Source organism: Camponotus floridanus, unplaced genomic scaffold (genome assembly GCF_003227725.1).
Source record: "Camponotus floridanus strain SB8 unplaced genomic scaffold, Cflo_v7.5 scaffold6, whole genome shotgun sequence".
NCBI classification, from domain to species: domain Eukaryota; kingdom Metazoa; phylum Arthropoda; class Insecta; order Hymenoptera; family Formicidae; genus Camponotus; species Camponotus floridanus.
In genome coordinates, this window is record NW_020229769.1 from 1522082 (window position 1) to 1539857 (window position 17776).

The window sequence follows — 17776 nt, forward strand, 5'->3', positions numbered from 1 at the left end:
ACTTGATATGATATAAACTGCGTTCTTATTTTATATAATACAAAATGCATTGAGAGATTGTTTTCAATTTAAATAGGTATAGTTTATTTTAAATATTTTTTTGTATTATAGGCTATCTATTTAAATTGATTTCTATCGATAAATTAACTATTATACGTGCATCAATTTTAGAAGAAATATAGGTAAGTATCGATTGTTTTACAATTACACATGTGAATTTATTTGTTATTATATGGAATACATAATCATTAAGTATTTATTTGTTCTAGGTATACTTATTTATTTTTATATAATGGATGGTGAAAATTTGTTTAATATATTTCTTCAAACACACACACTACAACTTCAATCTTGTGGTGTTCCACAATTATTCTGGGAAAGTCTGTACAAGAAATTAAAAAATCAAATTTTTGATTCTGACCTTGTCTTCCATTTGGCAAAGGTAGACTATGAGAATGAAAAAAGACATGTTACAGAGCCAATTTGGAAACTAATTGTATCTGCAGAAAATGGTATCTCTATACAAGATCCAAATAACATTTATTTGATTGATCATGCATGGAGCTATGATATTCGTAATGCTCAACAAAATTTAATCCAAGTACCTAATCTGCTTAATCGTATGTGCTTATTGATGGGCATAGATATTGAAGCTGAGGAACAGGAAAAAATTGAAAATGTTATGAGGGAAATGTGGCGATACAATCAGTCGTATTCAATAAATTATGCAGCAATAGAGGATAGAATGCCAATATGGTATATTATGGATGAAGTTGGATCGGCGATAAATCATAGTAATGAACCTAATTTTAGAGCAGTGCCTTTTTTGTATATGCCAGAAGGTGTTACTTATACACTTCTATTTCCTATAAAAAATATTGGTGCAGGAGACGAAGTTACAAGAGATTTTGTAGAAAATCAGACAAATGATCCTCAAAAGAGATGGGCATTATTACTGCCTTGGATTGATAGTGTTTTTGAAGAAAGTTTTGAACAGACTGAGCCAGATGTAGATTACTTTTTAGGAGATTATTGTTATGAAAGCTTGTCAGAAATGAAAACTGAACTAAAGGCAGATACTAATAAAAAATTGAAAGTTTTTTCACATTATGATAATGTAATTAATTATTTGACAGATCCAGCATTTGAAATCACTGACAATGAAGAAGAGGCAGATATATTCTGGCTTACGTCTCACTACAAAATGTATAAAGAATTGAGCCTTTCTTTGCCTCATGTTTTTGTAAATCAATTTCCATACGAACATGTTTTGACAAGAAAAGATCTATTGTCAGTTGTATGTAGAAGAAAAGTAGCGAAAGATAAATTATATGATCCAGATACTCTAGAAACTTATCCAGCATGGTTACCGACAACATATAACTTGAGTACAGAGTTGGTGCAGTTTGTTGTTTACTTTACACAGCGAGCAGATAAAAATTTGGATAATCATTGGATTTGCAAACCATGGAACCTGGCGAGAGGCTTGGACACCTATATCACGAATAATCTCTATCACATTCTGAGATTACCTTGCACAGGGCCTAAAATTGCACAGAAGTATATCGCGCGACCAGTTTTATATAACAGGCCAGATATCAATCAAGTGAAATTTGACATAAGATACGTTGTATTACTCAAATCGGTAAAACCATTGCGAGTGTACGCTTACGCGAATTTTTTCCTGCGTTTTGCAAATCTACCATTCGCGCTGAACAATTTTGATGTATACGAGCAACATTTCACCGTCATGAATTATATTGAGGAGGATGCGCTTTTTCATTTAAAATGCGCCGATTTTATCGTGGAATGGGAAAATCAGTATCCCAACTATCCATGGAAAACCTATGTTGAACCAAAGATTCTTTTCGTTTTACAACAGGTTTTCGAAGCCGCAACCGCGCAACCACCGCCAAAAGGAATCGCTGAAAATCCGCAAAGCAGAGCCGTGTATGCCGCCGATTTGATATTGGAATGGAAGGATTCCGAAATGCAGCCTAAATTATTGGAAATAAATTTTACGCCAGATTGCAAGCGAGCGTGCGAATATTATCCAGATTTCTACAATGATGTCTTTAAATGTCTGTTCTTAGATATTGATAATCCAGAAGTCTTTCATATATTAAATTGAACTATGATAAGATCGTTTGGCTTCATTAAAGGAAAAAAAAGTATGTTCAATATTTTTTTAATTAAATAATGTATGACTGTTAACTATTGTCTTTTCATATTAACTGTGATCAAATAGCTAGATGTTATTCAAAATTTCATTCTTCATATTCAAGAATTCAATGAAAGAAAATATATGAATAAATATGATTGAAATGCACGTATCTTACGATAATATGCTGTGAGAAAAATAATAGACAAATACCATACAATTTATTACAATTTATTACAATATTTAATAAATTGTAATATAAATTAAAGTTGAAATATTTTCTGTATATCTTCTTGCATTATAAATTATTTCGATGATTGGATCAACGTTGCTAAACAATTAATGTAATATTATCATTTTATACGCCAAATTTGTATTTTTCAAAAATATTTTTTTTTTAATCTAATTGTAATTTATTAAGTAATGAATAATGCAAGGAAGTAAGTTCATTCTTTGTCATATTCTAGTTAATATAAATTCTTAGCATTATATTTACACTAACGATTTGTGAATTACGAAATTAATTATAAATTTATATCTATGCTCCAAAATTCATTGCTAGCGCTGAAAATATATAATACACGTAACGTGAACTATAGATTTTCAACGCTGGCAGTGAATTTTGGAACGCCCTATATTACATTTGCAGGCTTAATGATTTTGTGTTGAGTTTATCATCTAGTCTATTAATTAAGTCATTAATTCAATGTTAGACAGATTTATAGATTTAAAAAAATTTGTAATCTGAAATTTATAATCTGAAATAATTTTTTAAAGTAGAACATCCATAAGAGAATGAATTGAAAATAGCTCGAATAACGTGAATATATCGGCGTAACAATCGCATTTACATTACAATCGGGAGCAACTTCTATCTCCTTGTTTCTCCGTGCTCCGTGGCTCAAGCATGAAAATATACTCACGGGAAACAAAGTTTTAATAATAAATTTTTTGCGTCCGTACAATAAACACTAATTATCCAATATGAGAATCGTTTGCGCTGCATTAAATTGTAAATATTCGTCGGAAAACGAAGATTCATCAAATGTCACTTTCATTAATTTTCCTAATGATGACACGTAAGTGCATTAGTAAAATAGGTTAGCATATCTTAATGCTCGTTATTAGGATGAGCTATTTTATTTTTTAGAAATTATGAAAGTGATTTTATTATTTACGTATTATATAAATTATGAAGTGTTATTATTTTCGTATTATATATTGACGATATATATAATTGATAATATATATATAAGTGTTATTATTTTCGTATTATATATTGACGATATATATAATTATATAACTATTCTATCAATGCTTAAATTCCAAGTTTGAAAATAATTTTTACAGAGCCAAAGTATGGGCGGAATGTTGCGGTAGATCGGATTTAGCCACAAAATCGAATGCAGAATTACATTTAAATTATTACATTTGCTCCCATCACATTAAAGATCGCTGTTACATAAGCAAAACTGTGCCTGTTATTATAGAAGGTACTATTCCTACTTTATTTAGGACCAATTCAAGTGCCAATAATGAGGACTCAATAAATATATTTGATAAATCGCAGCATTTTCAAGAGATAGATGATAATGTGCCTCTAACATATTGTGATATGAATGTCGAGATAGATGAATATCATGATATCAATATCAGATTTACCAATTTGTGCAGACTCTGTGGTGAATCTGCTTTGGATGGGATAGATATCTTTGCAGCCAAAGGTATAGAGTTTAAATTAAAAGAAAGAATAAATTTGCATATGCCTATTTCAATCGATAGAGAAGATTCGATGCCACACAAAGTATGCATAGATTGTTGCAACAAATTGGAAATTGCACACTCACTGGTTGTTTCATGTTTACGAACTGATATACGGATGAAAAGATTCCTAAATATTGAAAAACAGGTATGAAAAAAATATTAATTTTTAGTAATTATAAGTATTTTTAGACCTTTTATTTATATGTGAAAAAGTGTTTTTAAAATATTGTAAATCTAATGTTAATTTATTGTATAATCTATGAATGTGATATTTTGCAGTCAAAATATGAAAATAAGTACAATGTATTAATTGATGAATGTTCATCAGAAATCGCTCAAGAAATGTGTACAGATGATAATACACATCCTTTTACATTTATTACTAATAAAATGGTAAACTCTTCAGAATCAACTTTGAAAGAATTAGGGAATGGTGTATGTTCTGAAATACAGAAACATAACTTTCAGAGCATTGCAAAGAGTATTGTGTCATCAGAATTAAATACTCTGATCCAAACCTGTACAGACGTTAACAGCAAAGCTACTGAGATCACAGAAAAAATATCACAAATTCAACAAGATAAAATCCGCAATGAAAATCATAGCATTTTATGCTTGCAATGCCAAACTTTATGCGATACACAAGAAATATTTGAAAATCATAAAACATTTTGTAATAAGAAAGAGGATGTTCCTAAACACATAACTATATCTAGAACTACAGAAAATGAAAAGTACAGAAATGAGCAGATTAACTTTAAAATAAAAACTTCTCAGACATTCAATAAAGAATGTGAAAGTAAGCAAGTAATTAGTAAAGCTAAAATGTATGAGACAATTCATTGTGCTATTTGTAAACAAACATTTAAATGTCAACAGGATTATGATAATCATAAATATTTTCATGAAAATTTTACCACTGAAATAAATAAAAGATGTGGTCATTGTAAAAAAGTTTATCATAATAGAAAAGATTTGTTAAATCATATTATGGAATCACATGAGGGGCGATTATTATTTCAGTGCTTTACATGTGATAAAATGTACGAGAAGTGGTCTAGCTTGGATATTCACGAGGCTACTCACAGAATAGATAAGCCATATCTTTGTGATCTATGTGGGAAAAGTTTTAAACATTCCAATAATTTGAGAGGTCATAAAAGAATTCATTTGGATGAATCTATAAAGAAGAGACACATGTGTGAAATCTGTGGCGATGCATTCAGATCAAGGTAATAATTATTCTCAAAATTATTTTAGTTAATTTTACAAACTTAATTTCTATAAGTTAAATTATATTTCTAAATTGTATCTTTTGTTTTTACAGATTTCATTTACGAGAACATATGAATCAACATGATGGCAACAGACCCTATTCTTGTGAACAGTGTGGGAAAGCCTTTTACAAAAGGATTCAATTACGGCAACATAAATTATCGCACGGATCCAATAGGCATGCATGTTCGATTTGTGGTGCAACATTTAATCGCAGAGGAAACATGAATACGCATATGAAACGACATAATGCAATTGGAGCATATACATGTAGCGTAAGTAGCATATTGATAGCTTGTAAAAATTCTGTATAATTTATTAAATTTTTCATCTTTGAATATATTAATATTAATTATATATTCTCATTGAAAATGAACTGATTAAAAACAATATGACAAGAGAGAGTAACTGATTTATAGGTCTGTGCTTATAAGTGCAAATCTATGAGCGAATTGAAGATACACAGGAAAAAACATACCGAGGAAGAAATAATAGATAGCATCAAAAAGAAATGTAATGACAAGGAGATATGGCGGTGTAACATCTGCAACAAAATATTCCCAAAGCGCACTGTTCTGATAAATCACGAACGCGTACACGGAGACGATAAATTATACGAGTGCGACGAATGCGGTAAAAAATTAGCGAGTAAGAGCTCGTTGATGTATCACAAAAAATCAATGCATCTAAGAGAGAGACCGCATATGTGTCATTATTGTGGAAATTCATTTGTTTCGAAAGAAGCGCGATTGATTCATGAAAGAATACACACTGGAGAACGTCCGTATATCTGCAAGGTTTGCAATATGCGCTATAGATGTTCCAGTAATCTCAGCCAACATATGAAGATCCACACAGGTGTCAAGCCACACAAGTGCCATTATTGTAGCAAAGATTTTACGCGCAAAGGTGCGCTAATTGTCCACGAGAGAATCCACACGGGTGTTAAACCGTATCCTTGCGAGACTTGTGGTAAAAGCTTTTCGCAAAAGAATGACATGTTGAAACACGCTAGGACACATGGCAAATTAATGCAATGTAACCAATGCAACGAAATCTTCAAACGGAAAAAAGATATGTTAAAACATATTACAATGCATAAACAAGATATTTCGGTGATTTCAAACTACGTCAATTCGCTGTCACATGTTTCCTAAGTTCTCGCCAGTACAATTATCTCTTTGAATAGAGAAAGAATAATTTTAATTTTCTAATATAAAATAATATTTATGATTAATGCTGATTTCATCGGCATATGAAAAAGTTGTCTTCGAAGAAAGAAAATCTACGTCTCGAAAAAACTGTGTCAGCTATGGAGTACCTGAATTTATATATTTTTCAACATATTGTAAGTATAACAAAAAAAATTAAAATTTTTAATTGGTCTAAACAATTTCTATTCATCTAAAACTCAATTATTGATATAGATATTTTCGAAATTCTTATTTCTTAAGATTAATCGATCGAATTATATTTCACAATAACATAATAAAGATATATATGAGGAAGGAGACATGATTAGTATCATTTTCATAAATGTAATGTTATGTTCTATGCACACAAGTATAGTAGATTAAATAATTTATTATCTTAGTAATTTATTATAGAATTTATTTTTTCTATAATCAAGTTAAAAGAAAAAACATGTATTTATTATATTTAATATTTCCAGAAATTATCTGAGAAGGCTGTATGTTTTGAGAAAGAGAGATCGCTGCTGGATAAAATCTGAGCTTGGAATTTTTGCAAAAAGTCAGTTTATTAATGAGTGTCGTCATATCATGTTCTTATCTTAATACGTTTTTCAAGAAAGAATGAAGATTGTCTTGTAAATCAATGTTTTTGGAAAGTCTACAAGTAATATTTGGCCTAGCTGAGTATTAATAAGCTTGAGACATGTAAGTATTTGAAAATCCATATAATTCATATATACGTCACTGTAATTTTTTTGTAGCTTGCTAAAAGATATGAACGTCACATAAAACGGAATATATTACGTATAAAATTAATTTCCATCTAAAAAATTTTCTACGATGTGTCGATATTATAATAATAAATTATTTTGAAGAATGAACTTATGAGATAATAATAATCTATGTAAGTTCTAATTCGGGACTGAAAAACGAAGACTAGGTGTAATGAAAGTCATTGTTATATATAGAATAATACTCTTTATTGTTTTTGATAGTTCTTGTCGTTTTTCATATCGCACGTGCGCTGCAGTTTCTTTTTATTCAACTTTTGTCATTCAATATCCAGTTAAACGATTCCCCATTTTGACTGTCAGTTCTGCTGCTGCTGCTGTTGCTGCTAATATATTTTGGTAGAACAGTACGCGATACACAACTCCACGATTTTCAGAACAAAGAGAAACGAAAAGAAATGGCGACACGCCCGATCACTCGCGAACACACACGTGTGCCGTATTATTCGTCGACCGCATATAGGACTAGAGTAATTGCGATTTCCCACATATAACACGTTCTCCCGCATTTGCCGATTAATCTTTCTCAATTCCTAAATGATCGAGGAGCACACGTGCTTTTGTGCGCAAGTACAAACGTGGGCCCGATCGAGTCGCACGCGTTCTGCTCGCTCGAACAGCTGATGACCGTCGCCGGTGTCATCGCTCAAAACTCATCACGCGCTCGTTAACAATTGTTTGCATTGTTCCTTCTCTCCGCATTATTTCTTCAACGCAGCGGCCTCGCAACGCCACGCTCCTTCTTACTTACATTATGATCGAGTGATCGGCACGTGATCGTCGACGATACACAATTACGCATCTCTCGGAGTAACGATCTCCGCGGGCTTGGTTAAAACGCGCGCATCCGGCGCGCGCGTTGCGAGTGCACAGCGTCAAGGTCGAGTAACAAGGCGGACGATGACTCGAAGAGAGTTTTTCATACATTTGAGAGCGCATGATAATTTTCAGCGAAGTCTCCGAGTGCTCGATCGCGTTCGCGGATCCGCTCGCGCGAAATTGGCGAAGCCGCGCGAAAGCCGGCACTAAAGGTCAATCAGCACTGGAGAGATCGCTCTCGAGCCTTCGTCGAGCCCGACGACGGACAGCTATTAAGCTTCTGGAAAATGCTGTGTGAACCGGATGACCCGGAAATGCCGTGCGTTTACCTGACGGCCCGTCTTGATTCGCGATCGCCTCTTTTTTATCCCATATTTTTTTCTTTCTCGTTTCTTTTAAATTAATTAACTCTGTCTCTCTCTGTAACTGTCATCCTTCGCGCTATTATTTACAATGTACAACGTCGTGCATCCTTCCTGCCCTAATTTTTTACGACGGCGCGAGGATCGGCGCATCCGACCGCTTCCCCATCGACAATTTCTCGTCGTTCCTTTCGCCTGGAATTTTTACTCTTCGCTCACAATTTTCTCATGATAAAGGAACAAGGTCGAAATTGAACGAGTTCTCATAATGACGATCCGAAACTATTTATGTGCGCGCATGTAATTGAATTTTCGATCAGACATAGAATGATATAAATAATCGTATATAATTTTCTGCATAAGACAATGCTGAAATTAATTATAAACTTGGCATGAGTCGTTCACACTAAGAGAAAAATATCACGTATATTGTATAAATTTTTAATCTTGCAGAGTCTGCGCAAAATGCAACAATTTTTGATCGTAGAAATCTGTCTATCGGCAAAAAAATAGTTTCGGGAAAACTTGAGAATGAGAGGAAGCGTCATCATATCAAACAATCGTTATACGCGTAAATAAAAACGAATCTCATCCAGATATCGCCACGACGATGAGGAAGAATCGATTGCGCGAGCTCGTCGCCGTCTTATATTATTTATCAAGATAAATATATACATACATATGTATATATAATAATAATAATAATAATATTAATAATAATAATAATAATCTTATACGCACACGTACACGCGTGTACATATACACTTTTCTTTATATATAATATATATAATATATATCTTATTTATATATATATTTTCTCAATATTAGTCTTATTATATCCTCTTTTCATTTTTCACTTAAAACGTATCTCGCATTATTTATACTATTTACAGACGCCTCCATCCGTTGTCCCATTAGAAAAGAAAGGAAAAATAATAAGAAAAAGAGACTCGCGATAATCGTGTTAGAGTGTGTCGCACATCGTATGCACGTCGGCGTGCCGAAGACTCACGCGCGACCTTGCCGTCGGGTTTTAACAGCCGTAACTTTCTCTTTCGGCGGTTTTTAGGCACTTCACGAAACGCGCGTATCCGATGGCGAGTTACGCGTCCGCGTGATCGCGAAGAACCTCAACGAATCGATGCCAGCAGCGCTAATGTTTGCATTTAGTCTTGCGAAGGAAGCCGAAAAATCCCAGCGGATACTTGACAATTATACTTATATGTCATTCAGATAATTGTGATGTCTGAGAAGGGATTCGTCAGACACGCAAGCGGACTTTAGATTTTCTCTAAGGAAGAATCACAACTTTCTTATATGCTACTTTACAGATAGAATAATCATAGACTAAAGATATAATACCGATAAATGCATTTCAAATGTTTCTTTTATATTAGAGTTTTTTCTATATATTGAAATTTCACTATTTTAATCTTTAACTCTTTTGTATAAACTCGCCTACTCGTAATTATCTTCGCGTAGACTATTGTCGATCGCGCCATGTCAGCGAAGACAATGGCTCTGGTAACAGTCGAATAGCAATCGAATTTGATTCATTGAACCTATGTATGTAGCAATCGATTACGACTGCTCCTCAATTGTTGTTTACGTATAGATCTACGATTGACATGATCGCGAGACGCTGCTGGCACGAGACGCATCGGTCTTCGTAACCCCTTCGTTTACAATAAAATTTCTTTTCAGAAGAGAATACACGCATTTTAGATTTTTGCGCTTCTCTGTATTCTGTTAATTTGAAGAGAAACATATATATATATAAGTTACTTTTTTAACATATATTAGATCTGTTCCCGATTGAAGAGAAGGGGTTTCTTAATTTATAGAAACGCGACTTGGAACACGCGCGATTGTACGACGCGGTGCTAATCACTTCCAATAGCTTTGCTTGCTCAACAATATCGTGGAAGAACAATGCGGCTGCTCCACTGAAAAACGTAGTGCACAAGATATTTTTGCATATTTTCAGAGCGGCAATATTTACTAAATTATCGTTTTATCACACTTCATTTCGCTAAGTGTGTGCGATAACAAAAAATAGTAATCTATTTATAAAATATATTATATAATATTTAATTATAAAATCATTCAATTTTAATTAAATTATGAATCGAGTTATAGTAAATTATAATTACGAATGATTATAAAATATGAAGATATATAAATATATGAATGATTTAGAAAATCTTAGAAAAAGATGTTGCATCACATTGTTTTTCTGCGGAGCAGTCAAACGCACGTCGCACGCCGCGAATCCCTCCTTCAGCGTACAATAAATCGGAGGGTGAATCGAATTAGAAATGTGAAAAAAAACTCGTCCGTTTATTCACTTCCGTTCACAATGCATTCTCAAACATCGCGTAATCTTTCCATCAATTTCTCTTTTTGGAATATAATTTTCTAGTTAGAAATAATTCATAATTATATATATTCTCAATTTTTTCGGGGATAAACTTTACAAAATTTCAAATGTACACTTTCTATCTAATTTATTTTTCGCAAAAAGTTAAATCACTATCTATTCGGCGAATTCAAATTCTGTGCAGCATAGTAAGATGATGACAGCTTCTTAGCCGATACCTTACTATAAACCAACTCTCTTGATCGGAAAGGAGCTATCGCTTTCGCCTAATCACTGCTCTTTCCCTGAGAGATTCGAATCTTCACACATGTTCTGCGATTCTCTGCGATTCACCCACCGTTATTATACGATAGGTGTTCGACACCCAACGCGCATACAATGTATATGTAACGCCATACATAAAATCTCGTGTGTGACACTCTCGCGCGATCAGATGCATCGGTTTGTACGTACGCTTTTTCCTTTATCTAAACCCTCCCCGCGCTCATTAAAAGTAATATTGCTCGTCGTATTTGAAGAAATCGCGCGGAGAGAGAGGGGGAGCATTATCGTTTAGAAGGGGGTTGGAGGAGGGAAAGAGGGATGTGACAGAAGATGGGTGCCGATCGTAATGCTATAGTACAAAGTAGAAAATGGAACTCGAGGAAGGATCGAGGATAGCGGTTCATAGGGTGAGATGAAGGGTTTCTTCTTTCTCGACGATTCGCGCGCTTATACTTAAGAGCTTAGCTTAGTAAGTAACGCATATATAATATATATATATATATATATAATATATACAACAAGTATCTATAGTATATCTCGCGTATATCTCTGTGTATATGTGTTATGTCGTACGTGTTATGTATATGTGTATGCGTATATGTCCCGCGTGTCATCATAAGAGAGAGAACATCATATATATAATTACAATTTAAATCCAACTCTATCGTGATATATAATTACATTTCTTTTTACACACATGCACTCCTTTTACACTCCTTGTGTTCTTGTGTCCCTTTCTCGCACACTCTCATTCATCCACTCGTTTAAGTAATCAGTCGAGTCGATAAGTTATTATATTCTCTTCGTAACGTTAGACTTTCTTAAATCGTTTAGCTTTTAAGTATAGCTGCTCTCTTGAATGAATTCGTGGACGTTGAGGGCGAGATCGCGTACGGATCCACGCGAGAAGATGCGTCCGGGGTCGAGGATGGGCTTCAAATCGACCTTAACTCTCGAGCGTTCGCCTTCTTCACGCGCGCGCGCACGCCGGCCACTCTCTAGTTTATATTTAATATGTGTACATATGATACATTTATGGGAGATCAGTGACGCGCAGTGGCCACCGTGCGACGATCCGAAGGGGAGAACGTTATCCCGATCTCTAAAATGCAGGTACATTTGTCGACGTCGTACGTCGAGACACAAGATATTCACACGAAGGCGCCGGCGTCTCGCCTTAATCTCCTTAGGATGCATCGTCTATTACATATAACACATACGCACGCAAACGCATGACATGGGTCCTGCTTCGTTCCACTCACAACTGCAATTACTCCAGTTTTTTTTTTTAAATGTGACATTGAAAGAGTAGATTCATATTTCTAAAAAGTATTTTTTTGCTCGTTGTAACTCGATTATCACTGCGATTAATTTCTCATTAAGAATATATGTATATATATTTTTTCTATATATCTTTAATTTAAATTATAAAAGTTTTTCTCGCTTTTTATATCTTATATTTATCGTCTGTTATTCTTTTTTCCTCTTCATATTTTCCTATTTATAAACAGGAAATTTGTAGACTCATGGTCATTTTGATAAAAGTTAATGTGGAGTTCGCATTTAAAACGATGGTTGAGTCATCATCACTGACCTATGTCATGCATTTTAGGGCTAACTCATTGCGTTGGAGCTTAATGGACTTTGAAAACCTAATGGACTACTTTGCATGCTTAATTTTAATATTTCGACTTACGATTAGACTTCGTGATTGAATCATGGCATATATTTCTTTACTATGGCTTGGTGTAAGAAAAAAATTTCTAGATAAATATTACTATTTGCTGAAAGAATAATCGTCAGTTGTAAATCGTTATCGTTAACTAGAGTGAGTGTTCACGACAAGAAACATACGTCGCTTTGAAATTAAAATAATAAATATATTAGAATTATTTGTACTTTCAGATGTATATATACATATGTGTGCATATCTCTTAGAATGTTAAAATCAAGATAGACAAATATTATTCCTAAGACGATCTTTCGTATAATCACTGTATGAAAATAATTTTTGTTCTTGACGATGTTAATGTTCTTGCCGATACACTCACTAATATTAAAAACACGCATTCTATTGCACAGCCCAAACATATCTTGTAGCTCCAACGCAAAATGTTTAAACCCTTTCTTTCATCATTCCTCATTCTTACAACATGTAAACAATCGAGACTGAGTCGCATTAAGCTATCTATCTACCTATCTATCTTGGTTCAACAATTTCTTTTTGACGAGATATCTGACAGATATTCTTTGACGATCTTCAACACACGCGAGATCAAATACTCGAATAATTTGGGCGATGGTGCGACCACTTTCTCGATCGAGACGCCGACGTCTCCGATTTACATCGTATCACGCTTACGACAGTAGGACGCGTCACGACGACCCCGAGCGACGGAGCGATCCGTGCGAATTCGGTACGCGTTCGGCTTAAGGTATGTATGTGTCTGTATGCGTGTTTGTCTGTCCTTAGAGAAAAGAAGCACCAGGCTACAGCCGCCCTGTAGCACCATATGACTTGTGTGTGCGCTTGCACTCGCGCGTGTTTCTTCGTGCGTCATGCGTATAATATAGGCCACGGCGGTCGTATATATAATATATATATATTATGTGTGAATGTGTATACATGGTTACATGCTGGGTACGCGCGAATGGTGTATCATCGACGTTATCATCGATTGGTCACATTCGCCCAGAGTCCGTAGACTCTGCTCTTGAGCGTCATTTCATCAAAAAGATCTCTCGGACGACCTTCCCCAGTAATTTCAGAATATAACGTACGAAGAGGGGGAGAACGTACAGAAGAGGAAGCAGAAACTCCCCCAAGCCAAGTGACTTCGATCACAGTGTTCTCATAGTTTTCCGACCTCGAAGAGAAAGCTTCTTCTCGTATTCGACGTGCGGCTAAAAAAGCCTTCTCTTTCTCTCTCTCTCTCTCTCTCTCTCTCTGTCTCTCTCTTTTCCATCCTCGGATCTTTTGCATATGTCTTAATCGCTTTTCCAAACATTCACTGAATGAATCTTCAAGCTTGCAGATGCAACTATGGAAAGTTTTAATTTTCCAGGTGCGTCTTATCAGGCGCCGAATGCAGAATTGCACGTCTCGACCGCCATTGTACGTTTATTGGAGAATTGACCATTACCGATAGTTTTCTCAAATCTTACGGCTTATTTTGAGATAAGTGATAATCGCATTTACACCTGGCTTCGAAATTCCACGGCGGAGAAAATGATATACATGATAGTCCAATACGAAAACCGTCCGAATTTCTGCCGGGACATAGGATTATCCGACGCGAATAGCAGCACCTGTCGGCTCGCGGACAGTAAAGATTCTTCTTCAACCCCCCCTCCCTCGCCTTTTTAACTCTCAGAGCGCTCTGTTGTCTTGTCTGCACCTGCGAATGTGCCGCGTGTCATGACGCGTCCGTCCCTCGGGGAGATACTTATTGTGGGAGACGTTAATTAGCGATAGCGTAATAATAGTAATAATAGTAATATTAGTAATAGTAGTAATAGTAGTACTAGAAGTAGAGTAGCAATAGTAGTAGAAGTAACCGTAACGATAGTGGTAAATAGTCACGGGAGGATAGCAATAAAAGTAGTAGCAATAGAGCTCACTGTGGTAGCAGTCATAACAGCGGTGATAAAAAGAGCGAAGGAAGAACGAAAGTGTCGCAGGAGATTACTCGGTATCGTATCCGTCTGTCCGTATGCATGTGTACGTGTGTAATTGACGCGACAATAAATTAACGCGAAGAGAGAAGAAGGCGGCTCCTCGAGAGTCGCCGGCCAGACGTCGAACGCTCCAGAGAGAGGGTGAGCTATATTCATCGCCGCCTCTCGCCCGCGCGCCTTCCAGGGACTTTTTCGCAGGATTTTCGCGTGCTGACCGTCGTTGGGGATCTACTTGGCCCCTACGGCGTCAGGGGATAGAAATCGATGAGGTGACTCAACGATGTCAAGGTCGAGGGCTATGATCCTACGCACATCAACGATTCGTGCGTACTACTGCTGCTACCGACGTTGTTGACACTGGTGCTACCAACGTTGCTATTGCCGCAGCTGCTGCCGCAACTGTTCCCCGAGGACATTAGATGTTGCTGCTGCTGCTGCTGCTGCTGCTGTTGCTGCTGCTGATGGTGATGATGCTGATGATGGTGATGGTGGTGATGATGATGGTGATGATGATGCTGTTCCTGGGTCGTTGTACTTCTCAAGATGTCGTCCGCCGAGAGGGGCGTCAACTTCCACCCGGGCATGAAGTCCAGGTCGAGATCGGGCCCTATGTCCACGTCCAGTAGTTCGTTGTTGTTGAGCGGGTCGAGCGGCGACTGGCTCGACAAGGATAGCACGCTGCCCCAGTTAATCGATCGGCTGTCGTCGCTGTCGCCGATGCCAGAATCGACGTCGGTCTCTCCCGACGACGTCGGTGGCACGGGGAAAGGCGTTAACCTGCCTTGCTCAGGCGGTTGCAATTGAGCTATCGGTGCCGGTACGACCGGCTCCATGGGCGGCGGACTCCTGTCCCTCTCCATCTCACGTTCCAGGTGTCTCAAAGTGTTGCAGATCAATACCGACCTGTGGAGGCTTGGATCCGGGAACTGGCGGTACCTGGCGAGTTTGCACATAGAGATGTTCAAAACGGCGAGTCGTCGCTGCCGGTAGCAGGCTCGACCGCGTCGGCACCAACTCGATTTGGAGCCTTCGCAACATCGCTCGTTCGCTCGATAACTCGAGCCGAGTTCCAAGTAACTCTTGCCGTTCTCCTCGCGACGTATCGTCGGCGGTTCATAATGATGAAGCGCGCCCCATTGCGGCTGAGATCTCGATAGTTGATTATAACCGTTGTTGCCGATTGGACTGACGGCGCCGCGCTGGTGATGATAGTAATGTTGGTGATGTAATTGCGTCACCGTAGACGAGGCCGATGTCGAAGGTGACGCCGGCGATTGTTGTTGCTGTTGCGATTGTTGTTGTTGCGCCTGTTGCGTTGATTGGGAAGATGAATGGTGCTGTTGGGACGAGTGTTGCTGCGATTGTTGCTGTTGTTGTTGCTGCTGCGAGGAACCCGTCGCCGTGGGCTGGCACGGGTTCGTTGCCTGTAGGCAGGGTGAGCTCACCTCCATCTCGTAATACGACGTCGACGTCTGGTTCAAGGGCGGTCCATAACTGTCGTCCATCGCCCACCAGCTACCGTCCACGCGTCCGAGCTTCGACGGACTCTCGCCCAAGTCCATATGGAATTCCATGCAGCCAACACCACCCTCCAATTTGCGTTTTCCTGCCGTCGCCTGCAGACCCATCATTGCACAACTCTGAAAGCACGCGTAAATCGCTACCATTAGCTCCACATACTTTCTCGTACGCATTTCTAATTCTATTTATGGAAAAGACATGCATATTTAAGTTATAATTCCATCGTATTATATATTCCTAATGACGCTAACGACTAAGATTGTTAAAGGGCAGCATTATCTCGCGTATTCGTCGGCGTTAATGCAATAAAATCGAATGAGCGCGCTTAGCTTCGCGCGTCGCACGGAGGCGAGAGAGTAGGCAAGAGAGGACGTGACTCAGACGCTCGGCACTCCGACGAAGCGATGGAGAAAATGACGTCACGCGACTCCCTAGCCCTGAAGAAATCATCAGCGGAACGCGAACGATCGCTGCTGGCGAGCCGGTTCGACTTTCAATAATATCTTATAAACATTACAGTTCGCTGGAATATTTGCGACAGAAGAATTCACACATTCGAGAGACTATAAAATATTAAAAATCTTTCTTTACTCAATTACAATTTTTTTCGTTGACAATTTTATTTATTATTTTTATATATAAAATTATATTATTTATATTATTTAGAATATTAGTTGTTAGAATATTTATTATATTTAGAATAGTATATAGCATCTAATTATATTAATTATATTATTTATATATAATCTATTTTATTTATAAGATTATATATTTTTTATATTTATAAGATTTATATATTTTTTTTATTACATGTGTGTGCGCAGCCACCAAGTTTAATTCGCCATGAGGCGATATTTATCATTAAACATCGTCGGGAGCTTTAAATCTTGAATATGAAAGTCGGCAAGCATTTCTCTCGCGGTCTAAAGAATGCGATAGCGTAATACTCGATCGGCGGATTATAATTCTTTCGAGTCTCGTCGTCGATCGCGTAAGGGCGGATCGAACTCGCGTACGTATCTCGCGACCCTACGAAAGCAGTATCCACACAGTCATGGATGATTTACGCGCGTACGAGGTCGCGCGAGTGAAAGTAAGTAAATAATCGTTCCTCCCTCCAGCCCTTGCTCACCTCGGGAGACAGAGAGACGCGTTTCTCCACTCGTGCGAGCGAGAACGCGCTCTCGCGAGCGTGAGAAAGAGAGGCCGAAGTAGGGGGAGTTAGAAGGGCGAGAGGACAGAGATGGGAAGAGAGGAGAGAGAGAGAGAGAGAAAGAGAGAGCAAGTAGTGTATCGCCACGGTTGTGTTCAGAGATGCCGTGAGATGTCACCGGCGATATGTTCGTCGGCTCGCCGAGTCCACGTGGCCTCCACATGACGTTTGATTTCACGAGAAAAAGATAGGGGGAGAGGAACCGGGGTGGGACTTTACTCCGGACAAGATCGAAAAAGTGACGGCGCAAGGTCGGCCGAAAGGGTAAAGACGGACTTTGCCTCCTGGGCACGTGGACGCGTGAAATTCGAAACGAAGGCGGAGGACGCGACCCTAGAATCCCTTTCATAATCGC

General features: G+C 37.4%; 3 protein-coding genes across 9 annotated transcripts in view; 2 read left to right on the plus strand and 1 right to left on the minus strand.

Annotated features, from left to right (window-relative positions):
• Positions 1-279: 279 nt before the first annotated feature.
• Positions 280-3587, plus strand: LOC105252083 (tubulin--tyrosine ligase-like protein 12). Its single transcript, XM_020027760.2, has 2 exons — positions 280-2171; positions 3512-3587. Exon 1 carries the CDS (start codon positions 293-295, stop codon positions 2129-2131), a length of 1839 nt encoding a protein of 612 aa, XP_019883319.1. The 5' UTR covers positions 280-292; the 3' UTR covers positions 2132-2171; positions 3512-3587.
• Positions 3563-7210, plus strand: LOC105252043 (zinc finger protein 883). Of its 2 annotated transcripts, none has more exons than XM_011259215.3 (6): positions 3563-3654; positions 3732-4070; positions 4205-5157; positions 5253-5475; positions 5620-6548; positions 6873-7210. In XM_011259215.3, exons 2-5 carry the CDS (start codon positions 3777-3779, stop codon positions 6355-6357), a joined length of 2208 nt encoding a protein of 735 aa, XP_011257517.2. In that variant the 5' UTR covers positions 3563-3654; positions 3732-3776; the 3' UTR covers positions 6358-6548; positions 6873-7210. The 2 variants fall into 2 exon arrangements, with proteins under 2 accessions (XP_011257517.2, XP_011257518.2); XM_011259216.3 differs by having other exon boundaries at positions 3594-3654; positions 3836-4070.
• Positions 7211-7353: 143 nt separating this feature from the next.
• The window catches only part of LOC105252044 (basic-leucine zipper transcription factor A), an 88805-nt gene continuing 78382 nt past the window's right edge, over positions 7354-17776 (minus strand). For all 6 annotated transcript variants that reach the window (XM_025412963.1, XM_011259221.3, XM_011259225.3 and 3 more), the window contains one exon: positions 7354-16327. In XM_025412963.1, coding sequence (XP_025268748.1) covers positions 14984-16327 — 1344 coding nt within the window. In that variant the 3' untranslated portion in view covers positions 7354-14983. The remainder of the gene's footprint in view (positions 16328-17776) is intronic.

Bases quoted from the DNA above. Each gene is read 5' to 3' on its own strand.
- LOC105252083 (XM_020027760.2), top strand. From the start codon at position 293: ATGGATGGTGAAAATTTGTTTAATATATTTCTTCAAACACACACACTA.
- LOC105252043 (XM_011259215.3), top strand. From the start codon at position 3,777: ATGAATGTCGAGATAGATGAATATCATGATATCAATATCAGATTTACC. The intron at 4,071-4,204 runs GTATGAAAAAAA...GATATTTTGCAG, and splicing joins TCCTAAATATTGAAAAACAG to TCAAAATATGAAAATAAGTA. The intron at 5,158-5,252 runs GTAATAATTATT...TTGTTTTTACAG, and splicing joins GGCGATGCATTCAGATCAAG to ATTTCATTTACGAGAACATA.